The following is a 15,403-nucleotide window of genomic DNA, read 5'->3' on the forward strand; positions in this document are numbered from 1 at the left end:
TGACACTTAAATATACGCGCGTTGTCGTTCGCAGATCTTCTCAGGTCACTTCCGAATAACGAGATACAAATCTCGAATTCAATCTTCTTCGATACGGACACTGTGCGTGCTCCACCGTGTATACCGGCGAATGACGACGACGAGGGCGACAACGGCGACAACAGCGGCGTTAATTAGTATCCTCACGAGAAACGTGTACTTTCGAGAAGGTAATGCGAGCTATAACTGGTACCTAGTGCCCTCCATCGCGAAACTTTCAAGCGAGCGAAGCCAGCCGAATCTGCTGACCCGGCACGGTCTGCCAACTGGAAGCAAGGAAAATCCTTAACGGCGTTACCTCTAGTAAAAAGTTACTAGAGATGCTGAATCGCTCTACGATTGGTGAAAAGCTTCGGGACAAGCATTGAGCGTAAAGCCCGTATCAGACTAATCAGAACAAAAAGAACTAAAATTTCTTTGTTCTGATTGGTCAAATTTCAATCTTGAATCTTCAATCTCAATCTTCAATGCGTAGTCTGATACGGGCTTAAAAAGACAGCTTAAGTGCCGGTCTACAATAGGTGATTTAAGCCCTAAGCCTTAAGAAATTGACTAATCACAGTCGAGTATACTCGACTGTGATTAGTCAATTTCTTAAGGCTTAGAGCTTAAATCACTATTGTAGACCGACACTAAGCCCTAAGCGAGTTGGCCAACTCCCATCTTTTAAAGCTTAGAGCTTGAGGCTAGGATCGATGTAATTTTTCTCTTAAAACAAAGGCTAAATCTTAAATCACCTATTGTAGACCGGCACTTAAAAATTCTCCCAGTCGTTCGATCGACCAATCAGAGTGGGGCAGAGATTTCTTTATCTTGATTGGCCGATCGAATGATTTGACAGCCACTGTGCATGCTGTGCACTCACATGCATCACGCACCTGGTGCTCTGGCGCTTGCGTCATATTTCGCCGGATGTTTATCCGGCGTTGACGAGAATACTCTCGATTTTCGATGGCCGTAAGCTTCGTCTTTCCGTGTAGAAAGAAAAAATCACGCATGGGGTTCACGAATATAAATAAACCGACCGCGCAAATTCGCGGTTTTCCGCAGAGTTTCGTCGGATACGACGCGTGTCCCGTTACAGATTACGAGCTCATCCGGGCAGTAGATCACAGTACAGATTCGCGTGCGTGGATCCAGTAAGAAATGGCCGCCGTTTTGAGAAGAAAATTTCGAGTGGTGCCGAGCACGCTCGCCGGCAACGGGAATCTACCGCTGCTCGTGGCCGCAAGGTAGGCGCGAGGCGCGAGCCACTGTCGTCCGCGTCAACGTAAACGATTAACGAAAGCTCGCGACGAGAAACGCGAGCTTGGCATCGACTCGCAAGTAGTCGGAGTAATCGTATATATTCGTCGTAGATCTCTAACAAGGTCATCGGAACGGAGAGACATTAGCGAGGGATGGATAAGCAAGCTCCTGGTGAGGAAGATCGAGCCTACCAAAGAGTCGCACTCGCGAATGCTCTCCGATAAAGAGGTCATTTACGCTCTCCATACCCACAACATTCGGCCTGACTCCATTGACAAATATTTGGCAAATTAGTAAGTCGACATTTTTGTGACCTTGTCCGAGTTGTATGCAATAGTTCACTGACCCATATGTATTCCGATGAAACGGAATTAATTCATTACTTTAAGCCATCGTGATATCCTCTTATTATTTATCATTATCATCAGTAGTTTATTAGCAATTATAATCTTTGAAATCTACTTAGAAAACTGTCTACAAGAGTATGTTCCTCATATATTTATATGTTACAAAGCTTTTTGTATATCGATGCTTTATTTTTATTGCACATTGCTAATGTATGTATAATTGATATCAGAATGGCTAAAATACTTTTTGTTTTGTGACTTATACTCTCAGGTTTAGTAGAAGTACTAAACAGAAAGTATCTCTCTTATATTAATATTGCTTTTGATTATAATTATTTTTGTTAATCTTTAAGCAAACCTGATCCAAATTTAACACTTGATATTTTCAATATTATTATACAGCGAGGAAAATGTCAATCTTATTCATTCAAAAAAATCTGAACTCAACTGCGAATTAGTTGGTTCATGGACAGTGGAAGTGGGAGATTTGGATCAGGCCTTACACTTGTGGCAATACACGGGTGGATACGAGCGCATAGATCATGCACAAACTGTGCTATCTCAAGATGAGGTACATAATATAATGCGTCAGCTTAACTATAAAAAAATACCAGATCTATATAGTAATGATTATTTATAAATTTTCTTTAGTCTTATCAACGACTGCTCAAGGAACGAGGAAATTACTTGAGATCTCGCCATTTGCAATATCTGTTGGCATTCAGTTTTTGGCCACCGCTGGTAAAACGAAAGGGTTTAAACACATATGAAATACGCAGTTACAGTTTAAAACCAGGTACAATGATAGAATGGGGAAACAATTGGGCCAAAGCTATTAATTACAGACGCAACAATGATGAACCATTTGCTGGTTATTTCTCGCAGATTGGTAGACTGTACAATGTTCACCATATCTGGTGTAAGTGAAGTTCTGTTTGTATCACGCTATCTTTACATATGTTGCTTTTTCGTTTTCATACATATCAAATATCTGTCCTCATTTTTAGGTTACAAGGATCTTCAATCGCGTAAGGAAACGCGCGAAAGCGCGTGGAGATCACCCGGTTGGGACGAATGTGTTGCTTACACTGTACCCTTAATAAGGGAAATGCATTCACGCATATTAAGTCCAACTTCGTTTTCGCCTACGAAATAAGGCTTCATATGTACGAACGCAAATGCATTTGTATATTACCGGTTATTTCCTATATATATAAATATATATATGCATTGTAATATTGTAAAAACATTTGTTACATGTATACACTCTGTAGATTTAAATGGTGTATAAACTGTACGCGCAATGTATGAGAAGAGCTAATTTTTGTTGCATTACAACTGGCAAGATGTAGTTTGTTACTATTTGACGTTATGCATTATAACAGGAGCATTTGTTTATATATATATATAGCCATGTTTTTATCAATGTCAGTTGAAGCACAACATGTAATTGTATAGACGGATATAAAGAAGTGAGAGATCTTTATACTTTTGCATTTTTCCTTCATCCATCTTTAACTTGCAAGTATCCTACAGAAAGATAATACAATCTTAACATGTTTTGATTTTACTTGTGACTTGTTCAGATATTTTTCCATATCTATGCATTACATTTGATGTATATTGCAAACAAAAACTTAGACTTTACAGTACAGTCGTGTAGAAAGATAGTATGCTTGAATTATCGCGTTAATCAAATGTACAAACTATTTAATAAGATCCAATCTACACATTACCGCGCGAAAAGGATCGGTAAATTGGATCAAAATTGGTTTATAGTTTAACATTTTTCATCTTTATTATCTTATCAATATATTGGATTAAACAGTTTTAGAACTGTTTTTTTTTTAAGCCTTAATTTGTGATGCAAATAGCACCTTACATTTTTTTTCCAATCATCGATTTAATTACAAAATGTTTTTATATATTACTTAAATTTAAAAATAAAATGATCTTCATGTAATAATTATCAAGATTGGTTACGACTCTCGATTACGTGCAATGCATTTTACGATTGATTATTTATTAGAAAGATATTAGTATCTATCCTACTAAAATTTTGCATTTTGTATTTATATATAATAATGACACGCGCGATATTTAATAAAGTTTAACAATAAAATAGTATTAATAAAATAATAAGGGAATATTTTCATCTATTATATATGTATTATTTTCTCATACTATACAAATAAATTGTATGAGCGTATATTATGATTATAAATGTTAACTCACCGATTCAGGCAATTATATTCGATTTGATACAAAACACTTCAGCATTGCCACTGAAAAATTTATAATCAAATTATTCTCTTTAATTACTATTAATATAATATTTTAGTCGCACGAATTTACTTGTTAATATTTCAATACAAAGCCGTATATATACATTGTAAATTAGTAAAAAACATGTTATAAGTTCCCCTAATCTCATTAAAAATTATTGCCCTAATATGCGTACTATTTAGCATATATACATCAGACATACATAAAATCTCCTATTATCAAAATTTGGTACAAGATGTTTGGTATGAATTCTATTCTCACTTGAGAACGAAATGTAATAAAGAGTTCAAATTCAATATTACTGAAACATATAATATCGGCTATAATAAACCGTATAAAATTTTGCCAAATAGATCAAATAGAAGCTTTCCTAAAAACAAATTAATTTCACGCATTTGTTCGACACACACAAGTCAAATGTGTAAAACTTATACAACACATCTGGTATATATATCTTAAGTTCACAATGCTGATGCGTTTTTAAAATAATTGTCCTTTGAGTTCGCGCGCTGAAAGCCAAATCTTATTTAAGATTCGTCCATGATTAATTATGTATAAAAACTAAGGTTTAAAAACAAAACAATATGTCAGTTTTGGTAGCTTTTTTTACAAATATAAGACAAAAGTAGAAAATTGAAAATATTCAATACAAAGAATTTAGTCACTACATTATCGTGTTGCGCTTCTATCTATAACCATATATATATATATATATATATATATATAAGATACTGCGATATATTGTAACTACATAAATTAGATTTTATGAAAATGGTGTTGCATTTTGTTAATTTACAATAATGCCAAATAAGATAATTTTTCGATGTTTTACAAAAGAGAAACAATTATAATTTTTAGAAATTAGAGTGTTTAGAAAAAATGAATACACTGCATGCCAAAGATTATATTATGCATAGTGTTCATGCACAATTTTTTGAACAATATCAGCAACATATCATTTTCACTTCTTCGTCTCATTGTCTTCTTGTCACACAAGAAAAAAGCATATTTCCTTATAAAATTAGTCTTATCAAGATCAATAATGGCACAAGTAATTATTGAATTTTTATTGGGCTGTTTTCACAAAAAAGGTATCAATTTTTCAATTATAAAACATATGTATGGTTATTTCGCTTAGCAAAATTACAGCTTTGATAGTATCCTGTATATACTTGTTGTTTGACAATCGGTCTGAAGTATAATATTTTCTACATGTACTTTCCACGATACCTAATGATATCTATTCTGCAAACATGATATATACCTACTTTTGTTAATTTGCGCCTTGAAGAAACAAGGCTGTTACAAATAAAAATTACGATTTATCTAATTAAAGCCAGAAATTGTATTAAAATTACATTCACTTCAATATGTTTTGATGTGTACAAAAACGAAATATTCTTATAATTGACCGAGATAATGTGTATGAAAAGAAGAAGACATAATTATACATAATAGTACTGGAATCGTAATTGTTACAGCAATCTCAAAAATATTGCAATATTTTTATCTGACGAGATAGCGAATGTATATCGCAATACTGAAACACCAGCATTACAAAATCACGTCATTTATAATGGAAGTAAGTGAAGAGCGAGCTCGTCAAATAATCACAAGCATAATTTGATAACATCTCTGATATGCTATGCCTATGATTAATTGTCTAGCTTATCGGTTATCATATCCGAAATTTAACTCATAAAGTTAGCCATGTGTTTTTGAAAATTTTTATAAATCTCTTTCTCTCTCTTTCTGTATACTAAATACTATAGATATCATAATCAAAATTCCATATATCGCAGTTCTATATAAAGCGAATAAATATTTACAAAACTCTAGCAACATCGACTTGATTAATTTCCTAAATTGGGTATTCAGCATTATAGTGATTACACAGACTATGATCGAAAATTATTCTTTTGTTACGTACATATACAACTTAACTTTCTCAGAGACAACTCGTGCTATAATTAAAAGTGCATATAAAACTTAACAATTTTTTTATATAGTATATCTCTTCATGAAAATAAGTTCGAAATCTAAAACTTTAATAATCGCAATTATATTTAATTAGTTACTTACTGTAAGAGAAAGACTTACTAAGTATATAACATTAAATTAAGCTAATAGTTTTCCTGAATCACACATATTTTATCATAATTTGGAATCTAGTTTGTTAGCACGAACAATCTCTGTTAGTCTGTTATGCTTCAAATTGATTATAGTAATTGATTTCGCTGACATCTCTCTAATATAGAATAACCTAAGGAAGAATATAAATATATCTTCATACACACGGATGTCATCTTACTGTCTTTTGCATATATATAATGAGTTGTTGCACTTCGATTACTATATATATGTGTGTGTCTATATTTACATATTGTTTAGTTATAATGGGGACAATATCAGTTGATTGTGACAGCTTTCCATTGTACAGTTTGGAACATATAACCATGATAACAATTGTATTGTTCGTATTTCTCTACTACAATCAATCGTATCACTATAATTGAACACACTTTTAGATATTCGTTCGATGCATGCTATAATTAATTAATAATTTTTATTTCACCGTGTCAGATTTCACTTGTATAAAGGATTTTAACATATACAATGTAATATATAATGTAAACTGGAATGTGTACATGCCATATATTGCCATTGATAACGCGAATGACAAAACGTATATTATGTGTATGTCATACACACACATAAAATTCTTGTATCTTTTCATTTTTATTCATGTAAATATTTTATGGGGAAAAAAGAGAATCTATAAACTTATGAAATAAAATGCAATATTTTTGGTCATGCCCCTCAATCTGTTTAACAATTATTTTGATCTCTCTTAAATCTATAAATAATCATCTACAAGAAATCTCAAGCCACAAACATAAAATAAAATTATACAGAATATTAACCTTTTTAATAATATATGTATTAATGAATACAAATATTAAATTGGCATTGATTGATATTTTTTCAATTCTACTACTTACAAGTATTTCATGGTTGACATGTCTTGATTGTTTTTAATAAAGAAATTAGATTATATCTTTGAACAAATTATATTTTTTACGATAAAAATGTGCTTTACACATAAAATTTATTGACATTTTAAAATTCAAAAATAAATGAATGAGTTTTCATTGCTAAGTATTAACTACTAGTAGTAGCACTTCCTTAAGAGATTATGATTAATGGAAATGGACTTTCATATCATAAAGATTTAAGAATTCAATATAAAATAATATTCATTTTCGTTGACTCTATAGAAAAATGTCGAGTTATCGTTACAAAATATTATTGAGAGGAACAACAGTCACAATCATTCGGATTTACATTTTATAATAGATTTCGTGTGACACATATAAAACAAAAATACATGAAAAAGTAATAAATGAAGAAAACAAAACATGTATATTTTGATGTAAAAGTACAACATTGGGATGTGTACTGGATGAAATTTTTTCTTTCTAAATAGAATATGTGGTACACAATATAAATATATTGGAGTGATGCAACATGAATCTTAGGTATATTTTAAACTTTTAAGAATATAAATGGAGGAAAATAAAAACGTTCTTTGAACGTTCACTCAATTTTCATAAAAAACACAAGTAATCGATATAATTGACATATTACCAAACGCAAGTAATCTATATAATTGACATGTTACAAATGAATATTTTTTTATTTAATACACACCAGGAGTGAAGATAAATTATTATAATTATTAGTATAAAAATATGCAGAGCGTTCAGTTAGTACATAGATAATATCAATTTATTTTACATTTCAAATGTGTTTGTATCGTGGTTAACATACCCCCGCGATTATTCTCTCCTCATTGCTTGTAATATTCAACATAGAAATATTTTTAAATCCACTGGTTTAATGCTGCATGAATAAAGATATAAAAGTAGAAAACAAGTCATAAAAGATATTAAATAATAACTAATCATATAATTGAAATTAAGTTCACTCGGTAATGATGTAGAAGATATTAAAATTAATAACATTCTCATAATTAAGAAAATATTTTATTATAATAAGAATATTTAAATTCTTTTTGAGAGTTTATAATAGATATATATTAATATATCTCATAAATAATTTTTACATTTATTTTCTGTTAATTTTATATGTATATAAAAACTATATATTTAGAATAATGCTAAAGAATCTTTGTTAACAGAAAACTTGAAAGAAATTGAAAAGTAAATACTAATTATTTATAATTCAACAATTATTATAAAATAAAAAGATATAGCAATAAAATAGGATAATTTATTATATCCTAAATTTAAATCTCTTTTCGAAAAATGCACGTTTTTTTCATTATTGGTAATTGTATATATTTATAAAAAAAAGATAGAACTTTGCTAGATTTATTAGAATATTACTTTACAAATTCCACTAATTTTTTTATTTCTTTAAATGAAATATAATTAAAATCTTGAAATATATATATAAGAAATACACTAACGCGCGCGACACTCAGTTATTACGAAGAAGTTTTAAATCTTCGTTATGAAAGTAGCGCAAAAATCAGAATACCATTAAGAAAAATATATCAAACTTATTTTAAAACTTAGATGAAAAAGAATAAAATGTATGTATGTATATATATACATATATATCTGTATGTGTGTGTGTGTGTAACATAAATGAATAATTGTATGTACCTTTGCATCAATAACAAATATGTATATATATATATATAAACATATATATTTTTCATTCGAGCATTAGAATTATAATATTGTTACTTTTGTCACATACATATATATACACACACACACACATATATTCGTAGCATATTAATAAATAAATGTCTCTAAATTTTTTCTTGTGTAGTAGTTGTGTATAAAATTCTTTACTCACTACGCTGATGTACGTTTCTTCTGGCCTATATTTTAAGATTCTACTGGTTATTAGAAATGAGATTAATGTTTTAAAGACTTTTCTTTATCTTTATGTGTATGCATTGCAAGATGTTTAGTTATAATTAATAAATATTACAATATTGCAAAAAGCATCTAAATTCTTCATCAATATGAAGCTCTCTCTCTTTTTTCTGCTAAATTATGTTGATATATCTTGGTGATTAAAAATAATATGCAGTTATGATAATTTCAGTCCAATACACATTCCCAACCTTAACAAACCTCTTAGGTTCGATTTAATGCACGCAACGAGTCGATCTTGTTATATACGTAAGTCATCGAATTATTATATGTCGGCAGACTCGTCATGTACTTACTACAGGCAAACATGTGTATACATACATACATATATATATATATATATATATGAATACATTTAAAGACTATTAGGGGGAAAGGATGTGGAGCTATTACTGTGAGCCAGACTTAACATGGAGCCGCTGAGACTTTCATCGTCCGGGTAAGATTCTTTTGATGCCTCAGCTATCGCCAGAGCACTGTAATAATTGGAAAAATACTCTAAAAACTATAAAAAATTATACAAACATGTGCTGCCTAATGTTTAATAATAGAGGGATGAAGATAAACATAAGGTATCTTGTTAAAAACTGAAATAAATGTACTATGTTTATACTATGTAATATGTTTATAAAATTTAATTCAATGCTATATCTTTAGCAAATTTTACACTTTGAATCAAGTAATAAAGTGCGATTTTTTGAAACGAGAATACGATTCACATACCTGAATCCTATTCTTGCACTTTCCTCATCAAATTGCTGCAATTCCCGTTCTTGCCTTTCGTGCAACAGACGTATACGTTCACTACGTTCACGGAGAAATTCTTGAGTTTCTAATTCCATTTTTTGTTCAAGCAAGGCTCGACGGACAGATACGCGATCTTCCAACTCGCGACGTTCTCTGTTTCTCTGTGCCTCGGCTTGCATTTTATTTTTTGATTGGTATGCCATCAGAATTTCTAATTCATAATTTAATCTTTCCTGTAAGATTAATTTTAAATTATCATTACAATCATCACATATAATTATATTATAAGAATACATGATACAATATATGACAGTAATATATGTATAATATAATTTATTTCATTAGACCTTAAGGTTATGGCATTCTACTTCTTGTGACTCATCTAGCCGTATACTTTGCTTTTGGAGCATTTCGGCAATACTCTGCTCATACTGATCGCCTAAAAGTGCCAATTTACGTCTTTGTTCCTCCTTTAACTTTTTAATAACCGCTTTCTGTTCTTCCTTAACAGTTGTTTGAAGGATTTGAGCTTTTAATGCTTTATATTGTCGCGTTTGTATTTTACAAGTTTCTCTAAACTGTTTACGAATTTGCATTTCTTTTTGCTGAAATTATAAAAATTATTTGTCAGTACAATTAGTATCAAATATATCATTGAAAAAATATGAAATTGACGTGTTGTACTATTATATTTTCTTAAATAAACATCAGCTATGATGATCACACGAATGGATATTTGTATTGTATTATTCACCTTGAGACTCTTCGGTTGTTGTTTAAGTTCTAACGCATGTTTTTTACGTAAATCACGTTCGGCCCTTTGCATATAATCCTGTTGATTACAAAGTTCTGTTGTATGCTGTCGATGCACTTGATCCTCACGAAGTGCGTGTACTGCTCTCTGCTGTCTATACTCCAATTCTTGTGTCTTTTCATGATGTCGCAGGAGCATATTATGTGCCTGCTCCAATTGCTGTTGCCGTTTATTCAATTCCTAAATGCAAATTTATATCTATATAAATTTAAAATGCTTCAAACATTTAATAAAAAATAAAAATGTTAATAGAACAATAATAACAGCAACAGGCTCAGAGCACCAACAACGAGCCAAGGTGCAGGTATTGGTGCGCGAATTTATTGTTAAATTTTATTAACAAATGTACATTAAAAATATACATTTAATAAGAATTATTAACTCATATGGTATGTATTCTAAATAAAAAATATAACATGGGAAAAGATTTTGGTGAAAATATAATTGCTTAGAGATTGAAAAAAATTGAAAAATTATCAATATGTCAATAATAATACAAACCTCACGAAGAAGCTCTTGTTCTAAACTGTGGAAGATGAGTAACTTTTTTCTACGGAATTTACGAATTTCAAGATCCAGATATTCTCGTTGTCCTCTCGCAAGCCGTTGTTCCTCTTGCGCTTCCATTTGTCTCAAATTGTCTTTCTGGCTTTGAAGTGTAGCATCTCGTTGCCTCTTTGGAGTTACCTCGTCCTGAGAAAGTTCCTTTTTCCATCTTTCTTTATAAGCCTATATTACATATGTTTAAAAATTATAAATTAAATATAGTATAAATTTTACATATTGATTTTTTTATGCTAATAATATCTTACTTTGTACTCTCTTTTCTGTTGAGCTTCTAGAGCTTTACGATCAGCTTCCTGTCTACTTGTTATCTCTTTATGAAGTTTCTTTTCAGCATTTTGATTTTGTTTTAATTTACGTTCCAGTTCTTGCAGATGTCTGAGTTGCAATTTTTCGAGATCTTTACTAAACTGTTGCAAAAGAGTTTCATATTCTTTATCTAATAATTGCTTATGTGATTCCATTTCCATTTTGCAACGTTCCTCTAATTTTACCTGCAATAAGAATAAATTATGTAGTACATATAAAAATTTAAAAATTGCAATTGTTGACAATTATTGTACAATACAAATTAAGAAATTTATGATTATATTATATATTTATGATCATAATTATAAATCAAAGATATAATGATTATAATTATAGATATAGATATTATAATTATATAATCAAAGATTTCTTATTTAGACTCTCCTCTATATCATAATCTATAATAATGTTTGCCAAAAGCTTGAGTTCTTACCAAAGCACCTTGGTGTTCTCTCCTCATTCGTTTATATCCACTCATTTGTTCGTGCATTTCTTCTTGCATATGTTCCTTTTGTTGTTTGGTAACAATTGAAGTTGTCCTAATTGTTGCAAAATTATTGGCACCGTGTTCAAGGAGATTGGCAGTGACACCACCTGCTGAAACTTTATGCCGATTTCTGACAGATCCCGAAGAATAGTCATTACCATCAGCATTTGGCAATGGCAGGCTATTGGTGGAGGAACTTTGAGAGCTTGCTGAGACGCCCATCGAGTGAATTGAATGTTCTGAGGTAATTGAATTACTTTTGCTACTATCACCACCTGTTTGTTCATCAGGTGTATCTGTAATCACACAGTTGTAAAGATTTAGAAATGTTAAATAAAATGCATTTACACACACTTAATCAGTGTAAAAAACACGTAAAAAAATAATACTAAATTTAACATTTAAGAAATTGAATTGTTGACATACCATCAGCATCACCAACTGTGCTCTCTGTTTCGCATGCATCAATCATCAAAATTTTCTTCATTTTACGATAATTCAAGTTATCTAACTCCCGGACAGCAGCTTTCGTTCTCTGTATCAAATCTATTAAAACTTGAGGAGAACGTGATCTGGTGACAAATGGATGCTGTAAAATTGAAAGCCTATAAGAGAACAACTAGACTACTATTAACATACTATGTATATTATTAAAAAAAAAAAAAAGTTATAAAATATATATATAAAATGTATCATTGCAGATATACATAAAGACGACTCACTGATAACAGTTTCCCGGATGTCAATCTTTCAATTGGACTTTTTGTAAGACATACTTCAACAAAATGACGAAAGACATCAGTCCAATCTGGCGAATTTAACGTTGGAGTATCATTCTGTGCAATATGATACAAAGCGCTCATAGCGTTCATATTAAAATAAGGCGGTTTCCTTTCCGCTGTAATTAATATAATCAATAAGTTTTTCAAATTTCATGTAAGTAAAATAATCATCATAGATAATAATTAGATAGTCTAATAAAATGAAATAAATGTGTGAATTACAAATTAGAAAGCTTAGAGAAGTCATATTGATATCTTGTAATTCAAATAATCAATATCATTTTGTTGCTTGAATAGATGAAAATGTCACATTTAGAATAATTGAATAATTAATAATAGTAATATTCAAACTATTAATATGAACAACAAGTATTAATCTATTAATTCTATTTAGAAAGTTTTCACAATCAATAATGTATTAAATCATAAATATATACCTAATTCGATGCATGTTATTCCTAATGACCATACATCAACCTTGCCATCATATTGCCCTTCGTCCATAGCCAATATAACTTCTGGCGCCATCCAATACGGAGTCCCTACGAAGCTATTGGCTGGACATTTTATACTCGCGGACCCAAAATCAGCTAATTTCACTGTGCCATTCTCAGTAAGTAGAATATTTCCTGCTTTCACATCACGATGGATTCTACCGAGATTATGCAGATAATTCAAGCCACGCAATACGCCGTCACATATTGCGGCTATTTCTTCTTCCTTCAAAGGTCTTTTGTGTACTTCGATAATATCTGATGCAGAGCCAAGACAATATTCCATTACCAACTGTAAAAAATAGTATATGCAAAAATATTACAAAATGTTATTTTCAAAGATCTAAAATGGGACAAATTTTTTCGATTTTCAAAAAAGAAATTAAATCTTGTACATACCCAGGCAGTGTGGTCCCTGAGATAGCAACCCTTATACTCTATAGTGTTAGGATGATTAAGTTGCCTAAGAAATCGAATTTCCTTCAAAATATCCTGCCATTTTTCCACCGTTTGCTTCCCCAGGTAGGACATCTTCTTGATGGCAACAATTTCTTTGGTAACCAGGCATCGTGCATAATAAACAGCCCCGAAACTACCATGCCCGATCTCGCGCAGATCCTCAAATATTTTCTCCGGATCATTTTTCTCAAATAATTCGGCAATCTCTGGGTCCTTCAAACTACCAGGCCTTGCAACAGCTGGCATAGTCGAGTTGTTGATAATTAGATGCCCGAGGCCTAGTCCAGACACCTTACTTTATTGAATCGTCTTTAGATTCCTTGCCTGAACTTTCTGATTTTAACAGATCCTCTGTCAGTCCATTCCCGAATTTAACATTCTATCTAGAAAAAAAAAACAAAAACTTTTTGGATACAAATGCATTAAAAATTGGCTAAAATTTAGAGTTACACTAATGCATATATTGTTAAAAATGGAACAATATTATTTCTTATCACATTAAATCATAATTTTAACCACATAAAGTATAGAATTACACAACACTTTTGGAAATATGGAAAATACAGAACAATTCATATTTTCATATAAAATATTAAAGATTACTTAATTCAGACATAGAAGACATATTAAAGAGATTATGATTTAATAATTTCACTTTTCAGCAGTTAAATAATTTGGTAAATATGAAATTAAAATTCCATGTGATGAAAGACTGCTTTAGGTAAAATAAAAGATAAAATTTGATTATCTATTTGTATTTTTAAAACTTTGGGACAAAACATCCATATCTTTAACTGTTTATAACACAAAAATTATCAATGTCTCAACATAAGAATTCTTTTTTTCATTCTAAATTTCAATAAGAAAAAATTTACATTTTTCTTAATATTATGTTTTATATATGGCTTTTAAATTGTATTAATCCAAGAACTGTAAGTTTCTCGCGTTAATTTATAACATTGTTATGACTAAGCTTTGTTTAATTATAAAGTGTCACTGCAGATTATTCAGATTATTATTCGATGAAAAATCTTTGATCAACTTGAAGCGACTGCATCTTACTACAAATTTTACATGTTAGTATCTTCTGTAATTTGTTAATTTCCAATAAACATCTTGGCATACACAGAATTAAGACTTCCATTGACAATTTTTTCAAAAATACAATTTCTTTATCCATTTATATTCTCAAATTTTCTTACACACACAAAAATGATCCCCAGTTAAATCTTTTAAAATTATTGCTGATAAATTTTCAATTCTCGGGTACTCTCTCCGAGTTCTCGAAGGGGAAACTGGATTAGTGTTCCGCTTCCAGATTCGCAAAAAAGAATCGTTAATCTTTCACGCGAACATTAGAAGTCGCAGCACCTTCTGACCGGATGCACTTTACGGGTCTTGCCGAGTTTAACGCGACACAGCGCACGAACCGCAAACACAACAACAAACATTTACGTTCGGTCCATTGTCCGGCTTTGTCGTCGTTTCTGTTTTTTTCCGCAGCATTTTTTTTCTTTTTTTTCGCAGAGCGAGATCTAAAAGTGATCCCCCGTCGACGAGAGCGAGGAGAGAGAATACGTAACGACACCGCAGAAATAGGCACGTTCCCGTAGGAACGTCGCTCGTAGGAGCAACGAAAATCGCCGCGATTCCCATCATTGTTATCGCGTTAGTCATATTACTCGCCAATAAGAGAAAGAAAGAGAAAGACTAATACCTAATATATTAACGATCCTGACGAAGAGGAAGACGACCGATCGTCCTCGTTTTGTCAAGTTAACGTCACCGCGCGGGGATCATCGACGCCTTATCGCACCGGAACCGAATCGGAGGGGGGGGGGGGGGGGGGGAAAA

General features: G+C 31.2%; 2 protein-coding genes across 3 annotated transcripts in view; one reads left to right on the top strand and one right to left on the bottom strand.

Moving 5' to 3' along the window:
- The first annotated feature begins 945 nt into the window (after window positions 1-945).
- LOC115237444 (protein NipSnap) lies at window positions 946-3,122 on the top strand. The gene is made up of 5 exons (XM_029810484.1): window positions 946-1,271; window positions 1,398-1,580; window positions 2,037-2,205; window positions 2,286-2,553; window positions 2,642-3,122. Exons 1-5 carry the CDS (start codon window positions 1,186-1,188, stop codon window positions 2,788-2,790), a joined length of 855 nt encoding a protein of 284 aa, XP_029666344.1. The 5' UTR covers window positions 946-1,185; the 3' UTR covers window positions 2,791-3,122.
- A 5,593-nt stretch (window positions 3,123-8,715) lies between these two features.
- LOC115237433 (serine/threonine-protein kinase Tao) overlaps window positions 8,716-15,403 on the bottom strand; it is a 7,931-nt gene continuing 1,243 nt past the window's right edge. Inside the window, exons 2-12 of one of the 2 annotated variants that reach the window (XM_029810461.1) lie at window positions 13,490-13,928; window positions 13,034-13,382; window positions 12,537-12,712; window positions 12,241-12,403; window positions 11,761-12,110; window positions 11,267-11,512; window positions 10,956-11,183; window positions 10,395-10,634; window positions 9,988-10,245; window positions 9,617-9,873; window positions 8,716-9,369 (exon numbers count right to left, since the gene is read on the bottom strand). In XM_029810461.1, the coding sequence (XP_029666321.1) occupies window positions 9,249-9,369; window positions 9,617-9,873; window positions 9,988-10,245; window positions 10,395-10,634; window positions 10,956-11,183; window positions 11,267-11,512; window positions 11,761-12,110; window positions 12,241-12,403; window positions 12,537-12,712; window positions 13,034-13,382; window positions 13,490-13,795 (2,694 nt within the window). In that variant the 5' untranslated portion in view covers window positions 13,796-13,928 and the 3' untranslated portion in view covers window positions 8,716-9,248. Of the gene's footprint in view, window positions 9,370-9,616; window positions 9,874-9,987; window positions 10,246-10,394; window positions 10,635-10,955; window positions 11,184-11,266; window positions 11,513-11,760; window positions 12,111-12,240; window positions 12,404-12,536; window positions 12,713-13,033; window positions 13,383-13,489; window positions 13,933-15,403 lie in introns of both variants that reach the window. The other variant, XM_029810460.1, reaches the window with a different exon arrangement.

The sequence above is a fragment of the Formica exsecta genome, unplaced genomic scaffold (assembly GCF_003651465.1).
Source record: "Formica exsecta isolate Colony F162 unplaced genomic scaffold, ASM365146v1 scaffold295, whole genome shotgun sequence".
Classification (NCBI taxonomy): Eukaryota; Metazoa; Arthropoda; class Insecta; order Hymenoptera; family Formicidae; genus Formica; species Formica exsecta.